We start from the raw sequence: 16210 nt of genomic DNA on the forward strand, positions 1-16210 counted from the left end.
TTCAGAATGAACCTGCTTTGTCTGTGATTTCACATTTCACCACCTGCTCATGCCAAGACACTTTTAGTAGAAGTCACGACACTCCCAAACGGGACTTTAATCACGTTGTAATCCAGCCAGCCAGATCACATTGCAAGTGGTCAGGCCGGCATATGAGTGATATAAGGAGATCGAGGCAGATTAAGATAAATACAGGCACAAAGTAACAGCCCAGGAGGTGCATGGAGGCAAAATAAAACTAATTTGTGCTCTTGTTTTGATAATACTTTGGGCACATTGCTTAGTTCTTGCTCTAGATTTAATACTGTGTTTGGTGTGACACACACAGACAGACAACATGCGAACATCAGGACTTTTTTTCGATATTCAAGCTCCGAGACATAAAATGCAATTAATTTTTTTCACAGTCTGTGTTATTTTAATACATTTTCCCTTTTAAGTTCACGTCACTGGTCATTCCATTTATTGTGCCTCCATATCTGCGACAGCCGTGGCTGCAGGGATTATGTTTCCTGGTTTCCCTACGCCTGTCCCATTCTCGTGAATGCAATATCATAAGAACGCTGCGAGGAAATGTATTCAAATTTTGGTGCAAATGTCCACTATGACAGGGGTATAAACTGATTAGATTTTAGTGGCCATAGGTCAAAGGTCAAGGCCACTATGATCTCACAAAACACATTTTTGGCCACAACTCAAGAATAAAACATGACACACAAATGTCTAAAAGGATAAAATGATGAAGTTGAAATGTGATATCCAAGAGGTCGGAGGTTAAATGCACCGTGACGTCATTATATTCTGCAAAAAAATGTTCTGGTCATTATTGAGCGCCACAGCTCTGGAACAGCAACTTGACTGGTGCGCTGGTTCGTATTAATCATCATACCAGCCGTCACAAAGCAGCAAGAACAATCTGTCCACATTAAGAATGGGTATTTTTAAGCACAGTAGCTGTAACATTAATTATTTGTAATTATGAATAACCCTGTCACTGTGACACTGTGATCAGTAAGGGGTCCAGAGTTTATCCAGACAAATCTTTTGGAACAAAGCAGTCATCCTGCAGTTTTAGCCCAGTTCAGTCATGTCAGTTTATTTATATGGCACATTTAAAAACAGCAGTCGTTGAAACAAAGTGCTTTCCGATTAAGGCAGATGGGCAAAAATCTGCTGCAACAGGTTCTGTATGCACGATCAAAATCAAAGTGATACAATAGGAAATGATGAGAAATACAACCAAAACCAAATAGCAGTGAGAGGACGTTAGAAATTAGTTAAGAGGGGACTTGTAGGGTTGGGGAGTTCATACGTAAGCTTGTTTAATTTTCCCCAGATTAAATTGGTATGCATCGTTGTGGAGAAGTCATGAGCATCCTCCATCACCTTGACCTTTTTAGAATTTATCAGTGGACTGCCGCACTGCGCAGACAGTATAAATCAGTCCAATTAATCATGTTATTGCACAAATGTTGTTTTGAGGAACAGCTCTGCTCATCAGTGTCTCTCTCTGTCTCACAGCAGTGACAGCGCTGCCATGGCATCAGGACCTCCAGATGTGACGGCCAATCAGGAGCCTGCTGAGGTCGTGGAAGAGTGCTCAGGTAACAATTTGATTAAACGTTTAAAAAAATGTTGTGATTTCGATAAAGAAAGGCGCTCTGAATATGTAATAATGAGCACAATTAAACATCCAATTAAATCATGCCGAGCTCTCGCATGTTTTTAGCCTTTTTGCTTAAATAAGGAGTTTACAAAGTCATTATGTGCGCACAGTTTGAGAAAATGTTCTTTTATGGCTGATTTTGTGGTCATGTTTATGTAGATGTCAACTCATTTCGTTTTGCACAATCACAAAGAGTTTCACGATGAATTGAAACAGAAACCAGCTGATTTGAAACATCATTAGATCCTCAATCACCTTTACACTCTCCCCAGGTATAATTCATATGTACGCACAGTAAAGCCTGAGTAAAGAGTTTATTCATGTTGTGAAAATGAAACAGCTCAACAAGTTTATTAAGAAAGAATGAATATTTGTTTGAATTTCAAAATGTTGGACACAGTACAGTGTTCTTCAATCCAGGACCAGGGTTGAAGAACACTGACCTTGTATATCCAGTGACCTTGACCTATCTGCTCATGATGCACGAGCAAGTTTGGACTAAATAAAGTTTTAAATATAATAATAAGTCATCTGCATACAAATAGACGTCAAACAAATGCAAAACGTGTAGTTGTTGCTTTCTATAGGCTTTATTTTGGCAGCAGCAAGGGACTGAAATTGTTAAACTTAAAGCGGAAATAGACAACGTTTCAACTTTTCCCTCCAGTAGTTTTTCCCTGTGGTATTACTGTTGGCGCCGCTGTCGCAAAGATAGCACTATTAACATGGCTACCGCTAACGTCCTGGCTACTGTCCAAAGCAAAAAACAATCGTCAGAGTAAAACGCTTTGTTGTATTAATGACTAGGCAGGGTTTGTTACTTAGTGATCAAGTACAAAGAATGCTTAGTTTGAACCGTCCGGTAAGGGGAAACACATATCAACAGGGGAACAGACTTTGACACAACACCAGCTCTCCATCAGGTGAATGCCCGTCCTGTCACTCTTGTTTTACTTTACTTTACCCTTTTGCAGTGTAGAGTTCCCACAGTTTTCAGCTGTTCCACAGTTACCTGGATAGTGACCGGGGGGAACGATGCCTCTTCCTGCTTTAGTCGCACAACGGCAGACGCGCTTCACTTTGTGCCATAACTTGACCTTTGTTTTCAGAAAATCGATCCTGGTGGCAGACTGAATAGCAACGTGACAGCGAGGTTGATAGGGAACCAATCTATACGTGGATGGATTTCTCTAGATCCATTACACTGTGCAATGATATGTTAAAGTGAAAGGTTGTCTCTTGCTACTTTAACTACCGAGAAATACTTTTTGTTAGGAAGATGTAGAGCGACCTCTACACAATGCACTCGTCTACAGTACATCCTCCCTGCTCCCAGTGTTACGTGTGAGATTTTGTGGTAGATTTTAATATTAACATCTTAAACTCTGCATGTGCTTTGAAGTCAGAATGGTTTCTCGAGGACCTGCTGTCTCTAACTGGGAAAACAATAACAAACTATATTGGTGTCAGAATAAGGTGGATCACAGTATATGGAGGTCTACATCGTATCAGCAATGAGATTTTGTACACTACACACACACACAGACACACACACACACACACACACAAGATCAGGCCGACTTTTACAATCTACATCTCCCTGCTGCTGTTGGCAGGAAATGAAGGACCGGAGAAGGCTATCATCATCTCTCAGTCATACACACACACACACACACACAGATGCACACAGTCTATACAGATGGATAGCACATATGCTGCTGATATAATGGGAACTAGGAAGAAGAAGAAGAGAGTCCAACACAGTGCAAACTGTCTTTCATCCCCGAGCTTCAGACGGGGTCCTCTTTTAATTCTGTCATTTAATTGAAAATCTTATTAGATTTGTTTCAGGAAGTGGACCATTAGTACTGAGTTTGGTGAGTCACTTCTGTTTGACTCTTGTGGGATTGTTGAACGTCAGGCGTGACTCCACAGATCATGGAGGCTGCCAGTCATGTCCATCTCAATCTGTTGGTATTAACCCACTGATGGTGGCAGACAGGCAGCTTATCTCTGATTGGCATCAGAACGCACCGTGTGTTGAAAGTGTTGAAGTCTTTAAAGACGAGCTTTTGGCCTCTGAGGGGACCGAATACTAAACTAGGGACAAGTTATGCTAACAAGCTCCCTCTTTCCAAATGGAATCGGAGCTTGACATCAAAATAAAACCTCCCAGAAATGTATTTTGTAAAAAGATGGACAGCTGAAATCACTCAGGGTTGATCACTAACACTGTTGGAAATGTGTTTCTTTACTTGCTAGCGCACCACCAGGGTTGCAACCAAAGTTAATACTGTGTCTCCTGGCAAAACTGTCTCTTCGCTATGAGTCAACCAGTGTCATAAGAAAACACCCAATCTGTCACTCCAGACTGAGGCTTACATGATTTCCCACATTCAAAACATCATGAAGTAACACGAGAAAAGGGATTCAAACATCATTCAGACCTGCTGTATCCGGGCTGTATGTGTGTGGTTCGACCAGTTTTGATTGATAGTGGCCCGATCTGATCTGATTTGAATATTCCTACATTTTGATTGGTTCACAGAAAGATGTGACATCACCTTTTTTTACTTCATGATAACGTTTCACTCCAGCTGTCCTGACAATGACCGCGTCACGACCATAAACATTTTGTCGTTGTTCCCTCTCCTCCTCTTTCTCACTCTCTACATGACATTGTTTTCCTGTCAAAGGTCAACGTCTTCTCACTGAGAAAGCTGAGTTCAGTTCCCCCTAATATTGACCTTAGACTACCTTGAAATTCCCACAGTGCTATTCAGAGTGTGTGCGTATAGTTGTGTTTATAACTAAAGGAATGTATATTAGGGAATAACATTATCTTAGACCTACAAAGGCCATAAGGCTCCACTGACCTTCCATTGAGGCAGTGGCCTTTTTCAGCTTTCTGGGTGCAGACCTTTAACTTAACAGTGCATTGTGCCTGAAATAGCACAATAAATGGCCCCGTCGACTGGTGTTTCCCCCTGATTCTTCATCTTGGCAGCGCAGAGTGGACTCTGAAGTGTTGTCAAAAGCTTGTTGGAAGCTCCTCAAGTAGTTCACTTCAAGGTCCAGACAGAAGAGAGGAGGACTTGTAGCCAATGTTTTTCAGAGAAATTGGATGAAAATGGACGTTATGCTCTCTGATTATGTGACAGGGGCTATTTTTGGCACTCCATGTGACTGCAATTAGATTTTGACTTGTGCTTAGTTTTGTGTGATGTTTTTAAAAGTCTTAAAATGTATCAATAACGCACAATATCTCTCTGTATATATATCCACGACAAGGAAATGAACAAGTCCAATCATTTTGTGACATGTTCTTTAACAAAAGACCCAGATATTTCGAGCGTCTTGGCCCTGATACCAGGTTTAGATTCCAGACATTTTTCAGCTGTGATTCAGCTCCAACCAGAAAGAGTATTTTTAGAGAAAAGAAGGAATGCTGAAGGATTCCCCACAGGGCGAAGGACAAAAATTACACCGCTCGTGTGTAAAGAATGTGTCTTTTTTAAGTCTCTTCTGAAGCATTTCTATGGCCCGGGGAGGTGAATTCTCAAAATAGTTAGGAAGGATCACAGTTGTTTTGTATTTCTCTCAGCTCATTTGCTTTTTTGTCCGTCCCTGTGTTTGCTCCTCAACACTCTCCAGCCTCTTGGGGGTTCATATATCTGTACATTGGGATAATATATATGTTAATCTCACTACTTGTAATTTGGAGCCTCAGTGTTGGAGATGTGTCCATCTGTGATGAGGTTGTTGTGACTTTTGTCTGCATTGGAATGCTCATTTACAACACCCACTTAGCTTTAGGGGTCCAACATAATGTTGACTGCCCTGTAGCTCTGATAGAGGGCAGATGTAGATGATGCTATGACCATCTTTCAAAGCGTGCTCAATCAATGCAGCAGAGCGAGAGAACTCGTCGTTATTCTGTGCATTCTCCTTCTCTGTTGAAATCTGGTGCCTACATTACCCACACTGCAACTTGACCACAAGGATCTAACAGTTTGGTCAGAGATTCAGTTACGCTAAGCAGTTGTTATGCTATGGTTTGCTAGTAGCAGCTAATGTAGCCTTGAGCTGCTAGCCTCAAGCAGAGATGAGTAGTGGGCTACAGAGATCTGAGCTCAATTCTTTCTAAGTCTACTTGGTGGTCTCCAGAGGATGACTCTTACTGACTTTTGTGATCTCTAGTGTCACTAGCTGGTCAAAGCTTTTTTGTCCAATATGTCTACAATACCTGCTTAATACCATCTTCAGATCAGTGATATCAATGAGGTGAGATGTCTGCACAGAGCCCAAAGGATACTAAACGATAACAGCCACCCAGCCACAGTCTGTTCACCCGTCTGGCAAAAGATACAGAAGTATCCACTGCTGTACCAACAGACTACAGAGCAGGCTGCTTTGAGACTCATCATGAACTCATCCAAAACTCTCCACCATGAAAAATATGTATTTTCATTGCACAACCCTGGTGTTGTAAATGAATATCAAATAAACCTTTGAAACTAGTGACATTCCCATTAAAATTCTGATGTTAGCATTTAGCTCAAAGCCCGATATGTGTTCAACTTCAGCCTCACAGAGCCTTTAGCACAGCTGTAGAGTCTTACAGCACTGCATTAAAAAAGTTCAAGGGGCTGTGTCGAGTGAGGCACTAGTCAGATCGGAAATGATCTGCCTTCATTTTTTTATTTGCCATAATCTTGAAAATCCTAAAAATACATTGAGGAGGTTCAGTTTGAGTGACTTATCAGATATCAAAACGCTGTCGAGCCACTTGGTGAACTGTGAAAAAATAATTGTATTCTTGGTACATGTGCGCTTGCATGTATTTGATTGGCCATCGCCATCTGCAGTTTTCTTAAATACTGACCCCTTGACTTAAATAGAGAACCAGACGACCGTGGGCATTTCAAGCTCTGGATGAGCGCCGTGCTGACTGAGAGCAGTGAAAGCTGTTTGTAGCTGTTTGAGGAGTTATAAAAGAGTTGTTGAGTTTTTCCACTGCGGCGCTAATGGAGGTGGACTCACTGGGGGGGAGGGTTTACGAGCACACTCGTGTGTGTTTGTGTGTGTATCTGTCTTCATGTACGTCTCTGTGTAAACACACATCAGTCCTGGTGTGTAGCGTCTCCTGGGGTGCCTACCTGACCCTTTACAGCCAACACAGGGCTAATTGCTCAAATAGAGTTCATATGAGGGCTGTGTGTAAAGATGCCGTGTGTGTAATTTTCTCATTAATATAACACTGTGCAGTTAGCTGTAATGATTCGCTGTGGTGCTGTCAGGGGAAGGTAACTGTGGGGGGTGTTAAACCTGTTTCTATAAAAGTCTTTTTTTCTCTTTTTTCTCATTTTGGCTTCACAGGAAAGAAGAAGTCCAAGTTCCAGACGTTTAAAAAGTTCTTCGCCAGGAAGAAGAGAAAGGAGCCGCCAGCCACAGGAGCAGACGCCGGGCTCAAAGCCAGCCAATCAAGCGACAATGTCAGCAAAACATCCGAAAATAACACGCTCACTCGATCAGAGAAGGAAAAGGGCTCTGGGTAAGATCAGACACATGCAGAAACACACATGTTAACATTGGTTTATTGGGGAAATGTGCTTGTAGTTTTCTGGCTTTTGCGCAAAAAATATTCTCAATTCCCTCATAATCGTATTCATGTGAGTGTAGAAAAGCCTTCGAATGACCATTACGGGACACTAAAACTCAAGCTAATCAAATCATTTTTGGTGGGTTGGCAGATACCTAAGTTGAGTTGACCCACCCAATAAAATATGAATCCAGTAATATTTTGGCAACATCGCCTTGTTTTCCGAGGATATTACTGAGCCCTCCACTTACTGGACACCACAAGTTTTTGAAGGAGTTCGCCAACAAAACAGCCATTCGTGGGTGATACCAGTGACCTCCCTGCAGCCCAGCATTGTTTTTCTGCCCAATTTGTTGGCGTTCCTCTGCCCATTTAGATAAATATCTCCTTTTGTGTGAAAAGGACAGAGACAGTTTGAGAAAGGAAGATCGTGTTTTAACATCCATCTCCTGGTCTTCCTCAGCTGGGACTCACGGTTTCCTGTTTTCGTAACAAGTATAGTGGAACGTGTCTTCCTGTGGACAGTCTTAATTTCCTTTGTTTTCTAAGCTGTGCCACTTCCTGCCTTGTCTACTCTTGACGTTTCCTTGTTGTGTCGCAGGATATATCTGATTTAAGCATGCAGCATGCAGTTCTCTTTATTTTGTTTGTTTTCTTTTAGAATCTGTGAAAAATCACTCTCTGCTTTGTTTATTTCTTCCACTTCCTGTTTCCCAAAGGTCAAAGATCAGCCTGGGCAGCAAGGCCTTGTCACACGACTCCGTCTTTGTTTCGGACTCATCGGAGGCCAACGAAGCTCTGGGGGAATCTCAAGACAGCATTCATGGGAAAGTGAAATCACTCCAGGTAAATACACATGAAGTATATTGAGGAAGCTGTGTTGACCCTGACCTCTGACCTGTGTGTGGAGACAGACGAGACAAAAAAAGATTTCTCTGCGTGTTTACAAGTAATAATAAACAAGGATCAAAATATGTGTTTGGCTGAGAGGATGTCTGTGACCCTGTGTCGTCCTCAGCTGTCATAAGCAGTATTTATCAATAAAGGAGATGATGGAGAAAGACAGAGCGGTACCAGCTGATCTGTGCTATATTTAGTCAGACGGGCAGAGCTGATGTTTATCACAAATACAAGTTAAAAGTGAAGCGCCTGTCAAAGCAAAATGAAGGAGCGGTTGATGAAAAGAAACGCAGACAGACAGAACAAACGTCTGTCACAACAACGGGCTAAAACCGGAAGACATGAGACCCAGACAGACGAGCTGACCTGCAGTTAAACTGCTCCACTAAGCTACCTACAGAGGAGTGAGAATTAAACAACGTCTAAAAGGGATTTGCTTAAAAAGAAACTTTCTCCTGCAGCTAAAATACAGAGAAAGGCTCTTTGGGTCTGTTTGCAGACGAGACAGCAATCCCACGGTGAGTGTGAGGGAACAACAGACAGAGAGACATGGGGAATAATAATCAATTCATTCATATTTAACAATATTTCACAAGTAGAAGTGTTAGATAGAAAAAAGGCTTTGAGAGAGTATGTACCTTGACTTAGATAACTGAATTTACTGTAGGACACAATCTGATGGACATTTCCTGACCTTAATCCTCACTGTGAGCTGGACTGTTTGATAAGCAGGTTGATCGTTCCAGAGCCAAATATAAACACACTATGTAAGGATCAATATGTTACAGGGTGCATATAAGAACACAATGTACAGTGCTACGCTGTAAAGTGTGTCTAACATGGTGGTCGCTCTCCGAAGATAATGTTGGTGTTAGCTTGTAGACATCCCAAAAAATGTCTGAATTACTTCGTTTTACTCTTCAATTGTATTTTCTGTAAATCTTATGTAGAAATAGCAAATCCTTTTATTTTCCTTTAACAGTCGCGTCTAAGAATACTGACTCTCAAACAAACAAAAAGACAGCATGTAATGGTTCCCCTTTCTGTAGCTAACTGAATTGGAAATGCTACTTGCTATGCGAGCATATTCTGTAACAGTTGAGATATTGAGATATTCAGTTAACTCAGTCATTTGATATGAAAATGGGAGATACACAGTTGAAAAAGAAGCGAAAAAAGAAAACTACCTACCTTATTAAAACGCCAACGTTGCTATTTTTGATGGTCATAATTATGCCACTGCATTATTAACAGGGAGACCGGGGGCAGTTGTGATGTCTCAAATAGCTCGAAGCAGAAGCGATGCACAGCCATGAAATTCATAATGCAGATGGTCTTTGATGATCCCTCTTTGCCTGCCAAAGGACAAACTGATGTCTCATACCTGTCCAAGCCTCTCGGCCAAAACTCATTTTTGAGATGTAAAATCTTTTTCATCCTTTTTTCCCCCTCATACGCTCATAACCTTAAATGTCTATGAACTTAAATCTGTCTAGTTTGATGATCATTCCGTTGTCTGACACTGGATATCTTTGTCGTTTCTAGCCATTACAGTTGCTCCCACATGCTGTTACAGTCGCCCCTGCACATGGGGGCAGATGTAACATCCAACTTCCTGTGTTTCAGTGAATACTGTGACTTTAACACTGATTGTAAAAACATGTGAGTAGTGACATCAAAACCAAAATGTGTTACTATTGCCCCCGAACTCCCCTACGTTTTTTCAGCTCAGATCAAGTCATAGTAATGTGCGGTTACCTCACAACATAAATATTAAGATGTATGTCTGTAACACAACATTTTGTACTGCATTATACATTCTAAAGATTTAATATTAGCTATAAACTAATGCTAGAAAGTTGAGCAACACTAGCAACACAACTGCTAAATGGTGAGCTATTCCTATATTTTAGTTGGAGTTCCTCTCTGTTTCTCCACGTTTTAGAGTTACTGTAATAACATTAAAATATTAACATTGAAAACAGCAGCGGTCGATGTCTCCCTCTCAATGACTCGGTGTGTGTGCCAGCGTCGAGCCCGGCCAATAAAAGCCGTATTGTCCTCTGTTTGCGTAGCACCTTGAGTCCTTGAGTGACTGTTACAGGTAGAAACGTCACTGCCAGATAACGAATCTATTAGTTCGAGTTTCTGTGATACCTACCCACATACACACACACACACGCCCGCACAGCCTAAAATAAACACTTTCTCTCTTGAGTGCCAGCTGCCTGTCCTCACAAGTCATTCTCTGTTAATCGTACTCTACACTAGTGAGGAGTTGCAGACTTTAAAAGCAAATAAATGCTAGAAAAACACAAAATGAGCACTGGTACGCACCTTTATTACCCTTTAATAAAGCGGTAGTTTATCAAACAGGCTCACAGTTTTGGCTTCTCTCCACCTCTGACTACCCAAACACACACAAAACCTGGAAAACACTTTCACTTCCTGCTGCTGTATCTCCAAGTGTGGCTATGTTCCCAGGTTTTTTGATTCTTTATCGGGCGTTTTGATTCCAACATAGATAAGGCATACAAAGACAAGTTGTTAATTTAATTGTGTTTTTCTGCAGCTCCAGCTGAAGCAGGCCATCAGACTGGGCTCTCCTCCATCCCTCATGTGTGTGAAGAGGATAGAAGACGCTGGAACCATGTCTGAGGATGACGGCCTGCCGTGCAGTCCACCTGAATACACGACACTTCACACGGCCATGGTGACACATATTATTGAACGATGTCCCGCTCTGCAGCACATTACATTCAGGTGGACCACAGAGTGAGACGCTAACACTGTTATTCTTCTGTCCGTGTGTCAGAATCAGGCTGAGAGGAACAGCTCGATCAGTCTGGAGGGGATAGACAGTGATGACGACCAGGTAAACAAACACCTAAGAGGAATCTATCTTTTTAGCATTGTTTCAAAATGGATTCCACAGAGCCAGAAATATTGTCTTTTTATTCCATACACTCTTCTTCCTTGTCAAAACCCTGCACCTACATTACCCACAATGCAACTCAGCAGTCCAGTGAGAGATTCAGGTGTTGTTAAGCGGAATAAAAACACATTCTGCTAGTAACTTTAAAGGTTAATTGATAACGGCAGACACAAGCAGGAAAAAACCAAGGTCCGAGCAATAACGTTAACAATGGCACCATTCCTAAGTAACCCAGTATCTCGTGTGAGCATGCACAATCGAGGGCACAGGAACTGGCTCACCGAGAAGGAATGCAGTCATCATTAATGTTTTAAATTCCACCTGTGCTTTTCCTGCTTTGACAAGTCAAAGTGTCTAGTGAAAAGGGTCTATTCACTGCGGCCGCTACAGTCAACGGTTTCAGAGACATTAGTTAGACACTAATGATTGGAACAATAGCCCATTTAGAAAAAAAGGCCTCATGTAACCACCCCAATCTGAAGAGACTGATCTGATCCAGCCTGATCGTAAGGGATTTTCAGTTTGATTGAGAGAGGTGGTGTAAACCTTTTGATAACCGTTTCGATGGGAAAATATTAGCGCCTAATAATCACGTAAAGGGTTAATCCACCTGTTTCTCTCTGGTAGGAAAATATATATTCTTTCCAAGAGGGACAAAAAACATTGAGAATGTGTAACTGAACAAAACCTTTGTAAGAACTTTTACTAATCACTTACAGTACGACAATACGTTTTAGGGGTTTGTCTGTTGTTTCCACATTAAATTTAACCAGACAGTTATTCTTCTGAGAGGCTCTAGATGATAAAACACCTATAAAAGTTGAAATTGTGTTCAATTAGTTGTTGTTTTGTCCATAAGAGGTTTGCCACATTTTTGAGAACACCATGCTTAATCTATTGCTATAATGTTTCCGACAGATTAGATACTTCCCAGCAGGCAGAACCACTTTTTACATGTTAAAAAAATTAAATACTTAGAATCAGAATGATTTCAATCGGGGGAAAAGAAATATTGTCCATACAGTATAACCCCAGCTAACGTCACTTCTACACTATAATGCTTAAGTGCTGCAGGAACCAGACTGAATCCAGTACATGCTTCTATTGTAAAACAAATAGCCTCAAAGCAGCATGCTGAGTGAATTCCCCCTGTCTTCAGCCAAACAGCCATTTAAGTCATCTCTTGGCATGATGTGTGGTTTACAAAAGCGTAAAGGAACCTTCAGGCTGTGTGTGATCGTGACATTTCTTCTCATGTGACTCTGATGGTAAAAACATCTCATGATCTAATCTAATCACTGAAACACCGCTCTGGTTCTACATAAAGGCCACCTTCATGCTAATGGACCTCTTCCTTTATTTTGTCCCCTCCTCGCTCTTACAGTCTAATTGTCCGTCTCTTGACTTACTGTATGAGTGTTTGTGGTTCAGCCCATTTAATGTTCCATATTCTGCCCGACGACGCTGTCAGTTAAAACAATCCACTGCAGATGGACAGAAAGGAGAGCCAATTCGTGATAAGACAAATGTCCTAAAAACCTCAACTATCCACTTAGTCTCGCTGGCTATGATGTGTAATGCGGCCTTAAAAGCACAGTCAGCAAAGTATGACAAATGAGCATTTAATGATAGTGCCGTTTTAGCAATTTCAGAAGGGTTCTGGCCCGTCGTGTCCCCGCTGAAAAGAACCACAAATGGCCAGCTGCAAAGACATGCGAACAAAAACCTGAAAATATCCCTTTTTAAAGTGCATTCCACACACAGGAACGAGGTCAAGGAGGACTGCAGTGACTTATGAACTGCAGTCGCACCGGCACTTTCCGGAGCTTTTCCATTCACTGAGGACTCACGACAGACTTCGTGGAGACACAGAGGGGTGCTTTCTGTAGACTTTATTCTTAAATGAACTTTATTGCAGCAGTTTGGAGCTAGACAGCTCGTCCATGCGAGTGCAGACTGGATCATCTGCCAGCTTTATTCTTCAGTGTGAGATTTAAAATATTACTGATATAAAGAATATCTTTCAGCTCTAGTTGATAAAACTGCCCTAATCAGTATCTTCATATTACCGATGGATCGATGGCTATCCATAATCTGAGGTGTCGTACTAACAGAACGATAACCTGACTCTTCCTCTGAGCTCTATGCATGGATTAGTGAACAGGCCTACTAGGCGCAGGCCCCCACAGGTGTCAGGGGGCCAGAGAGTCTGTTTGAAGTGACTGTTAACGTGTCTTTTGGGAAGGTCAATTATACACCTACAAAGAAGAAACAAAATGAACTAAAAAGAGACACAACACAACTACAGAGGCACACAAGTACCATGAACACAAACAAAGGTACCACGAAGAGACACAAAACGTCTACAAAGACCACCATCAAGTTACACAAAAATGGCACAAAACAGCTACAATGGGACACAAAGGGATACAAAACTAAAACAAAGACACACATAACTACCAAAAAGTTAAGCAAAATGACAACAAAGACACACAAACTTACCACACAGAAACATAAACCTACCACCAAGAGACACAAAATAACAGAAAATGGACATAACTTTTACAAAGAGACACCAAACGTCTTCAAAGAGACACAGTGGCTCTGCCAATCTGGTTGTGCTCCGATAAAGGATTGGTGGGGCCTGTACATGTTTGTACCTAAGGTACACAATCCATCCTTGGCTCCATGAAGCATTTTGGTGTCCTTTAGTCTAAGTTTTGGTTCGCCCTCAACACTCTCCTCACCAGGCAGCTGTCTTCAGTGAAAAAGCTCTGATAAACTGTCTGCACCTCGGTTTGGTATCCATGCACTTACTGTAATGTCTGTCACTTTGGATAACGGCGTCAGCTAAATGAACGTCATGTTATTTAGGATTTAACACTGCAGCTCTGATTCATGCATTAAATTCACAAACACAAGAGCATACTGTGTCTGCAGCACAGTAAATATCATGCTGTCATGTGCTTTATGTGTGATGCTTGAAGAGGGACCTCAGGGTGTGTGTGTGTTAGTGTGTACATGTCAGTGGGTGTGGTAACAACCCTCAAGCTGCTCCTCAAACCTTAAATGGAAGTCTGGTCCCCGACCTCCTCTTCCTCTGTACGTCCCCGTCTCTCTTCCCTTGTCTCTGTTTTGCTGACCTTCTTTCTCTTTTCTCTGGCCATAATACTGTACGTGTTATTCTACTGACCCCGTGTGTGTGTGTGTGTGTGTGTGTGTGTGTGTGTGTGTGTGTGTGTGTGTGTGTGTGTGTGTGTGTGTGTGTGTGTGTGTGTGTGTGTGTGTGTGTGTGTGTGTGTGTGTGTGTGTGTGTTTTCAGGGTGCATTCCAATGGTTTCTCTGGCAGTCAGCGTGTCTGCTTGTAGTTATAGCGTTTAAATTCTGCCTCAACCCGCCTCTCTCGCTCTCTCTGTCCCTCTCTCTCTCTCTCACACACACACACACACACACACACACACACACACACACACAGACCTGAAAACTCCATAAATAAACCTCTAGATGTCAACATAGGAGACTGTGATCGTATTCCTTCATGTGTTACACGATCTCTCCGTCGTTCTATGAGTTTTGCTCACAATCAGACAATAATGTGAGACTTAAAGGGTCATTTCACCAAAATCATGAAAACAAACCATATTTCCTGGATGAACTCTGGTGCAAATACTTTTGGTTTCGTTTGCTGATGTTTAGAGAGATCCATCTCTGAAACTTGAGGTTGAGTGGAACTCAAAACATCCAGAATTATATTTGGGAAAACTTAACAGCACCGGATCTTTCTTTAAACTTTAAACAAAGTCTTGGTTACATGAAGCGAGTTGGACCTCACTGTGGACAGTTTGAATTTCGTTTTAGTGGAGAATAGAGCTCAAACACAGAACTGTGTCAACCCAAACTGCCCAAGAATGTGTTAAAAGAATAATGTGGACCTTTCTTTAGTGTTTTCTGACGGATTAATGAGAAGTGACTTTGTCCAAGGTGAGAGAAGGAGATTCTTCCACAGTGATGACAGAGTAAGTGTTGGTCCTGGTGATAAGGACAGCTAATATTTATACAGCTGGACTCCCTCTCTTTGCTGGTCCAGCTCTGTTTCCCCTGGTTTCTTTATCTGCTGCCTTCATCATTTTAGGGAAAATCCTCCGTTTTGTCGTAATCAACACACTCAACTACACAATCTCCCCAGTGTTTGGAACAAGACTGAGAGCAGTGACTCAAATCTCTGACATGAGCCGCTCTGTCTGGACAGACAGACCTTGTGGATACAGTTGCAAGTGGCTATAATTTTCCCAGGACACGGACTGACAAAGCCCAACTTTTATAAATGGTGCTGACATCAGAGATTTGAGTGTTGGAGACGGTTCTTTTACCTGTATTCTCATATGCCGAGGGTTACTTCCTCTGATAAAACATTTATATTTGTGAAACATCTTTGTTAAACCTGTGTCTGTCTCCTTCTCTCCCCAGCTGTCCTGTGCTGCCTCCAGCAGGGCTGTGAGCCCCCTGGTGGTTCCAGGAGACTTCAGTCAGCCGGCCAGCCCCTTCGGCTGTCTGGATAACTCTGCTGCCAAACACAAGCTGGGCCTGAGAAACAAAGCCTGCAACAGGAGGAAACCTGCCAGTGTAAGACATTCACACACATACAAACACACCAAAATCAACATGTAGAGTCTAATACACCCATTACGTCTTCTTTAAATGATTAGTCTGATTTATAATGCGTTCAGCTAAGCATTTATAACATGCTACAGTAGGAAATAATAATTAATGTCAGATAATAAAGTCAGAGATGGAACCAGTGTTCTGCTCAGAGGCACTTCAGCAGGAGAAGTGATGGCTCATGTTGTGGCTCTGACCTAAAGGAGTGTGTTACAGGATCACTACATCACCATGAGCATCAGAGTCTTAACTGTCATCGTTAATGTCTTGTGTCCCTGCAGAGGTTGGAGGTTAAAACAGAGGGAGACTCTGTGGTGGAGAAGAAACTGAACATGTCCATAACAGAAGCTTCGGAGGAGAAAGAACAACAGAAGACAGAAGGTCGGCACATTATTCTCTCTCTCTTTTCCATCTCATTTTAACTTTAAACCAGCAAAGCAAAGACTCT

General features: G+C 41.9%; 1 protein-coding gene across 4 annotated transcripts in view; it reads left to right on the plus strand.

Annotated features, from left to right (window-relative positions):
- Positions 1–16210, plus strand: part of LOC311257437 (uncharacterized protein) — a 49292-nt gene that overhangs the window by 25736 nt on the left and 7346 nt on the right. For all 4 annotated transcript variants that reach the window (XM_084353064.1, XM_084353065.1, XM_084353063.1 and 1 more), the window contains 7 exons: positions 1522–1604; positions 7046–7220; positions 7988–8114; positions 10741–10881; positions 10984–11043; positions 15571–15726; positions 16044–16143. In XM_084353064.1, the coding sequence (XP_084209190.1) occupies positions 1522–1604; positions 7046–7220; positions 7988–8114; positions 10741–10881; positions 10984–11043; positions 15571–15726; positions 16044–16143 (842 nt within the window). The remainder of the gene's footprint in view (positions 1–1521; positions 1605–7045; positions 7221–7987; positions 8115–10740; positions 10882–10983; positions 11044–15570; positions 15727–16043; positions 16144–16210) is intronic.

This window comes from Pagrus pagrus, assembly GCF_965226575.1.
Source record: "Pagrus pagrus genome assembly, chromosome: 5".
Lineage (NCBI taxonomy): Eukaryota > Metazoa > Chordata > Actinopteri > Spariformes > Sparidae > Pagrus > Pagrus pagrus.